The sequence below is a fragment of the Hemibagrus wyckioides genome, linkage group LG05 (assembly GCF_019097595.1).
Source record: "Hemibagrus wyckioides isolate EC202008001 linkage group LG05, SWU_Hwy_1.0, whole genome shotgun sequence".
Classification (NCBI taxonomy): Eukaryota; Metazoa; Chordata; class Actinopteri; order Siluriformes; family Bagridae; genus Hemibagrus; species Hemibagrus wyckioides.
Window position 1 is genome coordinate 25998877 of NC_080714.1, and position 10862 is coordinate 26009738.

At 40.9% G+C, this 10862-nt stretch overlaps 1 protein-coding gene across 1 annotated transcript; it reads left to right on the plus strand.

Annotated features, from left to right (window-relative positions):
• The first annotated feature begins 222 nt into the window (after positions 1 to 222).
• On the plus strand, positions 223 to 5624 carry gata1b (GATA binding protein 1b). The gene is made up of 6 exons (XM_058388752.1): positions 223 to 383; positions 1730 to 1959; positions 3199 to 3699; positions 4183 to 4328; positions 4428 to 4553; positions 5127 to 5624. Exons 2-6 carry the CDS (start codon positions 1752 to 1754, stop codon positions 5409 to 5411), a joined length of 1266 nt encoding a protein of 421 aa, XP_058244735.1. The 5' UTR covers positions 223 to 383; positions 1730 to 1751; the 3' UTR covers positions 5412 to 5624.
• The last annotated feature ends 5238 nt before the right edge of the window (positions 5625 to 10862 follow it).

Below are 10862 nucleotides of genomic sequence, written 5' to 3' on the forward strand. Positions count from 1 at the left end.
CGTCTGCGGATGGTCTCGGACGTGAGACGCCCATCGCCTGTGTTACACTTGCGTTTATAAGAATACAGGAATTGTAAAAAGTTGTGACACCAGTGTGAATATAGCTCTGCCACTTCCCTCTGAAGCACTAAGTGGTGTGGGAGGAGTGTCTTCAGAAGAGCATTTTCTAAAAATCACCTCCTACACCATGCCCCCTCCCTACTTTCCCTTCTGACCCCCACTACTAACACCGCCACCACCACCACCACCACTGACACACCACCCTCACTTTCTCTTATCGGACCAGCAGCACTTCAGAGCAACGCCTGCTCTTAACTGTAGCTCTTTCACCTCTCTTGCTCACCTGGAGGCACGAAGATCACCCACACAGAACTTACAGCCAGGTAAGGAGCACCAGCAGCACGGATGCTAGACTGGATGGGGGGACAAATTATTTTGTTTTTGCTTATTATCCTGTTTTTACCTCATTTTGGCTTTGCTGGCATAACATGTTGCACTGTTAAATGATCTGTGCTTGGAAAAAAATGATTTTTTGACCTCAGTTTATCATTTGTATGATTGTATCGGTTGCTGCAGTTTATCAAGGAATCTACTGACTACTAATGATTATTTACTGATATTGATATTTTGTGAATAAACACAGCAGCTATTGAGTAATTGTAATATTAAGACATGATTAAATGACTCATCTAATGACTGAAAGTTAAAAGTGATATGTGAAAATGCTGAGTGTTCCATGACAATACAATTAAATATTTTTATCTTGATTATTAAGCTCGATATGAGTTTGCGCCATACGTTTAGGGCCAGAAGTAAGGAATACATTTTGATGAGGCATTGTGTTATATAAATAACGACAGGGTGGTATAGCGTGTTACTGTGTTACTCTGAAAATTGGTTGATTTGCCAAAAAAATACCCCAAAAACTCAGCCTGTTTTATTCCTCTTACACCGCAACAATCTGACAATAATTGCAATGTTTAATCATTGTAAATTTTACAATGTTTTAAATTTTACAAAATTTTAAAAATCGTACTTTTTATCCGTTTTAAGTTACATTTAACGTTGGCAGAAGGTTAAGAGAAATAAGTTCGTTCTGTTACAGCAGCTATAAACAGTCCCTCCCATGCCAGGCCCTCGTTTTTTTCTTTTTCTCTTGAAGTTAATCAGACAAGAAAATGCAACTTGGCATCTTACCAAGAAAACCACAAAGCCCTCTGTCCCGATGAGACGATTTTCCTGTGCTGAGCTGGAAAACTTAACGTAGTTATCGCGGCTTCAACTCTGACTCTCTGACACTGGAGGCTCCTTCAAAAAAATTCAAATAATAAAAATAAGAAAATTTATAATACAAACATAATAATAAATAATATAAATTAATAATAAAATAATAAATAATATATAATTAATAAGTAAACTTTTTAAAATTTGCCGTATACTGTTAAATATAGCTAATAAATTAGAATGACTAGTAATATATGCTAATATTGGTATATATATATATATATATATATATATATATATATATATATATATATATATATATATACCAATATTATTTGCAGCTGCATTTATTCTTAGAAGAAAAAGAAATTAACCTTTTAACCTTTAATCAGAATAAACAATTCACCATCGCTGTGGTATCATGAGAAATATGATATTTGATACCAAACATTTTGATTTGATAATATCTCTATCTACCTTTTGATTTATTTATTTATTTTTACAGTAAAGCTGCAGGAATTTTGGTCATGGAGACGACTGTAGAGTCTCGCTGGACGTCCTCGTCACTGATGCCAAGCGAGGTTCTGCCCACTTACCCGTCTGACTCCAGTTTTGTGACTCACCCCGAGGACGACTCGACTTTCTCCAGCATAGAGGCTGAATGCAGCGGCCTGCCTTCCCTCTTCTCCAACGCCGTCCAGAGCCGGGGCACCCCGACATACCGACACAGCCCAGGTCAGTGCTGGACACAGAAAAAAATGGATTTATTATTATTATATTTAATTATTTATTTTTTATCTTTCATAATAATTAATATTGCAATAACAGATAGATGAGACAGAGATAGACAAACAGATAAATAGATAGATAGATAGATAGATAGATAGATAGATAGATAGATAGATAGATAGATAGATAGATAGATAGATAGATACTTTGTTCATCCCAGTGGGAAATTTACAACTTCCAGCAGTATCCACAAACATAGGTAATAAATAAAAAATAAAATTATTATTTATTTATTTTTATAATATTTTTTTCAATACAAATATTTTTTGTATTAAACAGACAACAGATTATAGCTTATCATTATTTATTTATTTATTTATTTTAATTTTGACACAGTTGAGGTTGAATACAGTTCAAGTTTCTTCTGCTGTGGTGCACCAGTGGTTCTGGGGCAATAGTGGGATTGGAAACAAACTTATAAACAAACCAAAGTTTCCTTCTGCTTCTGATGCTTGATCTTAGATCAGTGAAGAAGAAGAGCAGCAGCGGAAACACCTGCACTGCCCAAAGATAGACTAATCCCCTCACCAGCTTCATTAAAGCTCGTTGTTATTCATCAGTTGTTTTCATAAACATTCTGTTTATGACTCAGCATGTTTTGTGACCCCTTTAAGGGTGTTTTCACATTTGCTCATTTTCCAGGGCTTTGAGTTCTCTCACATCGACTCAGCAATTTTTTTTTCTGGGCATGTGTGATATCACGTGTGAACAAACAATCTCAGGGCTTTCTGAAGGTTGTCACATATATGTAGCTCTTTTTACACAACCCTTTCTCCTGCTAAAGTCAACACGTTAGTTATAGTAAAGCATAACTACGAGGGAATTCAGTTCTCTTTTCTAATGGAAGACGATCGCTTGTTCACGTCGCTGTTCCGACCGGAGAATTACGGATAATATCAGTCAATAATAGTGCATTCAGTACATAAATTACAAAATTAGCTAATTTGCTAAACTTCAGTTAACAGACTTCTTTAGCTCTTCTTTTGACTAAAATTTCAAGAATCTTCAGAAAAAACCCCAGATGACTTAAAAAAAGATCAGACAGAGCAACAAGAGCGACATGTAATATTAATATAGAATAACCTGACTGTCTCTCTCTCTCTCTCTGTCTCACTGTTTGTCTCTCTTTTATGCTTTCTCTACTGTGTATCCCTCCTACCGCTCTCTCTCTCTCTCTCTCTGCAGTGAGACAGGTTTATTCCTCTCCTTTCCTAAGTGGCCTGCCGTGGCTGGAGGGCTCCAGTGCTCACTCTCTCTCTAGCCCATACCCATCACCCCCTTCCTCCTGGCACGGTGGTACGTTCAGCAGGACCCCGGTGCTCCCCCACAGCTCCACCACCTCCTCTCCTTTCCATCCATCCATCCCTCTGTCCTCCATCAGAGCCCCTCGCTCTGAGCTCCACCCTCCTGGACTGGACTGCAAGGACAGTGTGAAAGGCGAGAGGGTCAGTCCTGCAGCGGGCGCTGAGGGTATGGGGGGAGTTTACACCATCAACCACATCGCTGGTGGTGGTGTATATCCACACGATCACGGGCCGCCACAGGCGCACACACACACTCACACACACTCGCTAGGACACTACAGCTCCTACAGCAGCCCCGCTCAGGAATTCAGCAGCGTTGGCCTCTACTCGCCTTCTTCATTCTCCCCGAAACTACGAGGCAAGATGACTCTCTCTCCCACAGGTGAGGACTGTCTCTTTCTCTCTCTCTCTTACAAACACACACACACACAAACTCTCTCTCTCTCTGTCTCTCTCTCTCTCACTGACACACACACTTATTTTTGAAGTGGCGGCACTGTAGGATTCTTGTTCTTTCCTTTCATTTTCTAAACATTTTACATCACAGTAATGATAAATTCTCAAATCTGATTGGTCAGAAGGCGTTGGTTAATTGTCTTGTTCCGATTAGCGTTTCTATAGTAACAACTAAGAGGAACAGATCGCTTCAGGACGCACTTTTGTAGTAACTTTGGAGTGTAGCAGTAACCCTGCTTCATCAGGTTGCATCATACCGTCCTGTTGTTGACTACAGTCCTGTATCGTCCCTAAGAGATTTTAATAATTTATTTCCTTAGCCTACGGAATAATAGTTGATCCATTGGTTCAGTGAACAATTCAATTTAATTTAGTCAATTTTTAAGTAAATTGTTGCTTTTGTTCACAGAAACGCGGGAGTGTGTGAACTGTGGTGCCACTGCCACCCCCCTGTGGAGGCGTGATGGTACGGGCCACTACCTCTGCAATGCCTGCGGACTGTACCACAAGATGAACGGACAAAACAGACCTCTGATCCGGCCTAGGAAGAGACTGGTACGCTAGGTTCGATCCTAAACCAGCAGAGGATCAGTCATTTAAGTTAAAAAAACGCTAAATATTTTTCTCATCATTTTGCGATCGATCTCTCTGTAGGTTGTGAGTAAGAGAGCAGGGACTCAGTGTGCCAACTGCCAGACGAGCACCACCACGCTGTGGAGACGCAACGCCAGCGGGGAACCCGTCTGCAATGCCTGTGGCCTTTACTTTAAATTACACAATGTGAGAGCCACTCTCTTTTACACTCGTTTTAAATGACAAACGTAGTCTTACAAACTGAAATCCTAGATTTTTAACACTGTTTGGGCAAAGATTTAGACATGTGTATGATCCATCAGTATGATGGAAAGGAAATGTGAGATTCTGAGCACTATCACTGGGGTACAATAGCTCCAGATCTTTCACAAACCCAAGTACTGCATTTCTATGTTGTTCTCATAGCATACTAAAGAGTTAATACTGATTGGCTCCTGCTTTTAACAACAAAAAAACCTCTCCATTTATGGATGATGGTCAAGGGATCAAAATTGGCTGTGCACTAATGATGACTTACTCTCTCGCCTGTCAATCGCAGCAACACCAGCCAATCACAGGCGTCTGAATGTGGAAGAGGGCAAACATCCCTCTTCTTTTTTATTTTTTTGAATAGTTTGGCTTCACATCGTCTCGACTTGATCGTTGGGTTTATTTTAACAAGGGAAGCTTTCAGCTTGAAAATGTGACGTCTAGCATCGTCTCATCATACGCCTGTCCTGTCACTGATATTAAACCATTTCTCATCTGCAACCTCCTCAGGTGAACAGACCCCTCACTATGAAGAAGGACGGAATTCAGACACGCAACCGGAAAGTGTCGAGTAAGAGCAAGAAGGGGAGGAGGAACGCCGCTATGGATCCACTCGATTCCTTCTCTGAGTCTTTGAAGGTCCCTGGATTGGAGCAGCCCATCGACACCTTTTCACTGGGACCCTACAGCCACGCCGTCCACCCAGTGGGCACCTCTTCTACGCTCCACACCCCGTCACACCTTTCCTACCCGTACCACCCTGCTGCTGCCGCCATCTTTTCCGGCATGGTGTGACAGAATGGACGCTGATGATGTACACGCTTTAAAAAAACAACAACCAAAAAACCATGTATCATGTTTCGTATTCATAAAAGCGTGGATAAATATGAGACGATAATGAGTGTTCTGCATTATTAATATTTGTACTTGATGTAAAGTCTTTACTTTCCTATACATTCAGTTTCCTGGCTAACCCTTGTGGTGGTGTGAATAAATTGTACAAACGAATACACGTTTTATTGATGGAATTCATCATGCAAATATGCGCTCCGTGGCGTTCCATCGTTCACACTTGCACACAGAGAAATCTCTTTCAGGATCGAACGCAACATAACCAAATGCACCTGGCACAACCAGACGCCCATTTAAATATAACTGTGTCGCTGAACGTGAGTGCATTATTTCACCTCTTTGTGGTTAGGACCGTCAGTAGCTCCATTGTCTATGGCAGAAACTCTTAATTGTCCGGATTGTGGATGGCAAACGGTGCGTACGCAAATCCCTCGCTTTCCATAGTGCGGAGGTGGGAGTCTGAGTGATACGTCTGTCCAAATTCAAATCTGTGGCTTTATGGAAACAGTGAGAGAGTTAAAAGATCCATTTAGGGCATGAAGCGCTGCAAGTGTTCCAGTGCGCGACAACAAAAAACCCTGGTCATGTAAATGCTTTGGCAAATTGTAGCATCTGGATATATGAGAACAAAGCCACATTTACTGCATAAGGGCATGACATTTTCATATCACATTAACGACCTAATCCTCTATTCACGCTCTCTTCTTTAGCCTTATATCCAACCCCAGAGCACTGCTACATCTTTAACAGCAATCACTCGCTAGCGTCTCTGCTTCAAATCGGACGAACATGTGGCCCGAGAGCCGTGATTTGATTCCGCAAGTTACGTTGATGCATTTCCTTTTGAAACAGGAAGTCAGGAAGGGAGTCTGTCGAAGGGTTTCAGTGAATTTCAAGGTAAGCTACACCTCCTACTGTAACTAAAGACACTAATAAAAAATTTTGTGTTTAAAAATAAAGGTTCTCGGAAGAACCTTTAACATCCATGTTCTTTAAATTCTTTCTGCCGCTAAGAAAAAAAGTTTTTTTTTTAAAGAACCATTTTAAACAAAAACAATGGTTCTTCTCTGGGATCACTGCAAAACTTCTTTTTGGTTCACCCTAGCACCTTCATTTGTTGTGTAGGCTTTCTCCTGGTCAGTTTTGGACATTTTCTAACAAAGAAAACAATTGATTAGATTTCCCAAATGATTGACAAATTATTTAGTGACTCTCAAACACTCTCTACCCTTTCTTCATCTTGCAAGCAAGATGTGACTTTGACTTTTTCCGGGGTGTCAAACCTGACGCCCAGCTCTACATTACAACCACTTTGTCAAGCTCGCTATCCTAAAGCAGAGGTTTCCCAACTAGCATGCCTCTGATTGCTCTCGATCCATGGATTGTTTGGATGGATTATCCCTCTGCAGTTTGTTATCCCTCACGCCTGCAGCAGTGAGAGCATTGGTGTTTCCACCTGGGGAGAGGGAAATGATGGCAGTGATGATTATCTGCTCACACTTATAGTGCTGTATGAGCTTAATCCTGCAATATACCGTCTATTCAGCTATCAGCCCGTGTCCACACATGTATGTTGCAGATGATAATACACAATACAACGTGTGGTTTATATACTTTCAGTTTTACACCCTAGAATAAAAAAATATTCAAAGGCATGCAATAGAAAAGTATACAGGGTACTTGTGGTTTCTGTATCTTTATAGTTGAAGCTTTCACCATGCTCGAGGATGAATAAGCACTGTTTAAGACTCAACAAAGAGAAAAGCAAACTTTCTTTCTTCAGATTTTCATGTGCATACACACCATTCTCAAAATACGTACATGAGCAATGGGAAATGATTATACTCAAGTTTTATTTTATTCTATAGAGTCATGACTTTTAAACCTCTTCACATAAAATCTTTAGATTTACATTTAGAGGCTTATTTTGTCCGGCAACAAGGACCGGGGATTAGTCTTTTTCACCAGCTCTATCCACTGGAGGGTTAACTTGGTGGTTGCAATAGTTAAATTCCAGCTGGTTAAGTAGTATCTTCATCTACAGACCAGATAAAGATAGAGGTCTTCATGCATGATCTTGGGATCTTCACAGGTTTTTTTTTTCCAACCTAGCTTATTGTTTTGTCCTAGTAAGCAAAATAAGGTTCCAAAGGACTCAATACTGATAAGGGTGGTGAGGAAGGCTGTTTGAGTGTCTCATGGTGATACTCAGTGTAGACATGCTGAGTTTCATGAAAACTCAAGTTTGATGAACTCAAAAGAGCCACCTCTTGACAGCTTGCTGCAGAGTGGACAATATAACAAGATTTGAACTTGGACATCTAAATGAGGTTATTTTATCTAGTTATTAAAGACAACCTCAAACTGGTCTTCAGACTACAGAGTTGGAAGGCAAAGAACTCCTATTTCTACAGCACAGCACATTCAATTGCAGTTTGAGTCTATTTGTAGTGCATCCAGTACTCCATTCTGACATCCTGGGTGGCTGATCTGGTAGATTTCTGGGATGATCCGATAGAGTAGACACTCTTCAAGGTTATCATGACTTTGCAGCTTGTGCTTAGCTTGAATGCTATGAATCGGTTATCTTACTGTAACACATGCTGGTTGCGGGTTGTGGAAGGCCAGTGAAGCCTGTCCCATGTGCTCCACCCAGAAGGTGTATAACAGTGTGAACCTTTAAAATCTTTGAATGGAACGTCACACCGAGTCAACGTGGGCAGTAATTTAAAAAGCCTTGGTGAGAAAATAATAGTTTATCAGAGGCCTGCTCATTCAGGCTTCTTGTTAAATTAAAGGACTTACAGCAGTCTGAATCCAAACTTCACCAAAACCTGGCCCTTTTTAACCAGTCTTTGGAGTCCTCCTCTCTCACATGGTTCCTGACCAGGACTGGCAATGGAGTCTGGGCCAGTTAGGTGTGGTTACAAACAGCTCTTTTTAAGTCAGGGAAATTTGTTACTTTTTCATACCCTTATCCAGAGTGCTTTACAGTTATCTCATTTTAAACAACAAAGGGTTAAGGTTGCTCAAGAGCCAAAGAGCAGCAGCTTGGCGGTCCTGGGATCTGAACATACAACCTTCCGCTCAGTAAGGCAATATCTTAACCACTGAGCTACCACTTCCCTTTATTTCTTATGGGGACAGGAAGTGGGAATGGGATATAACACAGACCACCACTGGTTAGATTCTGATGGTGTCTCTACATTAGTCCTCACTATGTACCACTGGGGACATTCCATGTGTCTGTGTGGACACAAGCCACCTGAGGCGTCCCCTTAGGTGGTTGCTGTCCTTGGTCCTGAACTTGCTACAGTTGCACCTGTGAACGAAGCCCAAACTTTTTATTTTTTTGCATAATATCGTATGAGCTGATGTCTGCTACTCTCTCCTCACATCCTTGTAACCAAAAATGTCGACCGCTGAATAACAAGCATGTGTGAGCTGGAGGTTGGGATAGGGATCAGGTACAGATAAGGAGTGTGGAGCTGCTTTTCTGGAATCTTCTCAAATTCCATCATGCTTGAGAGAATTCTAGACTAAGTTGCTGTACAGAGACTGATCTATAACATATAATCTGATTTCAAACCAGTTTAAATGTCCCATCTTCTCCACACTGGGCTGTCCATTTAAAATAAAAAAAAGTTCCAGCAAGTTCCAAAAGGTGTACAGCATCCCTGCCTCCATGGACAAATGATTCAAAGCTACAAACAACTTATTTACAATAATAAAAACCTGGTTGGAGCCTTTTTTTCCCCCTCATTTCTCCCCCTCACCCCCTCTACCTCCCTCCATCTGTTTTACTCTTTCAGCAACAACCACACAGCTCTGCTCCTCAGGCCTATACTGGTGCCCCATTGTGCAACGCAGGCAGCTTTTGGTTTTCCGGAGTCACAAAAAAAATGCAGAAGGGAAGGAGAGATGCACATAAGGAGGCATCATTCGATGTCATGTGCCACTATAGGTGGTTTTTTTTTTTTTTTTTAGAGGTGCCACGCGTATCACATCAGACTCTGGTTTCTGTTGCTGGCTTCCTCCATTCAGGGTGCACCGGCTTTATCTGGGCGGCCAAATGAGTGGGAAATGGAACAGAATGACACATGGAGATTAGCAACCACAGGCCAGGTCCGGCGGACGCATGGGCACGACCGTTAGCACTCCCCTCGCTCTGTCAACCCCGCCTGTCACAAATACATACACACTGGCACAATGTCTCTCCCTTTCTCTTTCCACACACACACACACACATATGCATGCACAGCCATACAAACTGACATGTGGTAAGTGAGTATCCAACTTTTCAACAAAACTCTGTTGTCTTAGCAAGTGGTGAGTCTTTTCTGGTTGCTTGACCTTCTGACCTTTGGAAGTGCAGCAGGTAATGAACTCACCGGGACAAAATGTTGACAATCTGAATATAAATTACTGATTAAAAAAATCAGTCTAACAGATTCGTAAGTTCTGGATGTGAATAAGAAATGAAGCACATTTTCGTGTTATTCATTTCATTTAGAATTGGATCGATATTGAAATATATATTCAACTCAAATTTAGCTGTTTAGGTGTCTTTTGGTCAGGGGGTCACATGTCAAACAGGGTTTACATCTAGCCTACCTTTTCTGAGCGTGAGAAAGATCAGATCTTTGTTGATATTATTACAATAATTAGAGTAAGAAAAGACCCTTGGTGTTGGAGTAATAGTGGCCCCATGTGGTTCTGCAGTTTGTGTGCCTCCTTTTATTCCAGCAGACTGCTGGGAAACCAGTTCTTTGGTACATTGCTGCCACCAACTGGACCTGCATGGAACCTTCGGTCCTTCGAATAAAGGATGTAGTTCTTAGAAACTGTGAAGCTTCCTGTACACTTTATCTTTCAGACACTGCACCGAGCTATTTAGTGATATATTTATCTTTAGCAGTATCCACTATTCCTCTAAAACTGCTGAAATCTCTCATAAACTCTCAGGACAAATATTCTTAATGAAACTGTTCATCAGTTTGAAGACTTACTTTGCAAGTTTATTGTCTTGTTTTTCTAACATTTGTATGTCTGTATGTTTAGTAGAGTAAAGTAGAGTAGATAGATAGATAGATAGATAGACAGACAGACAGACAGACAGACAGACAGATAGATAGATAGATAGATAGATAGAAAGCCAGATGGACGGACGGACGGACAGACAGATAGATAGATAGATAGATAGATAGATAGATAGATAGATAGATAGATAGATAGATAGATAGATAGATAGATAGATAGAAAGCCAGATGGACAGACGGACGGACGGACGGATAGACAGACAGACAGACAGATAGATAGATAGATAGATAGATAGATAGATAGATAGATAGATAGATAGATAGATAGATAGATAGATAGAAAGCCAGATGGACG

What these genes read in the sequence shown, in the direction of transcription:
- gata1b (XM_058388752.1), top strand. Translation starts at nt 1,752, where the DNA reads ATGGAGACGACTGTAGAGTCTCGCTGGACGTCCTCGTCACTGATGCCA. An exon ending in GACATACCGACACAGCCCAG is followed by an intron (nt 1,960 to 3,198) that starts GTCAGTGCTGGA and finishes CTCTCTCTGCAG; the next exon opens with TGAGACAGGTTTATTCCTCT. An exon ending in TTTACTTTAAATTACACAAT is followed by an intron (nt 4,554 to 5,126) that starts GTGAGAGCCACT and finishes CAACCTCCTCAG; the next exon opens with GTGAACAGACCCCTCACTAT.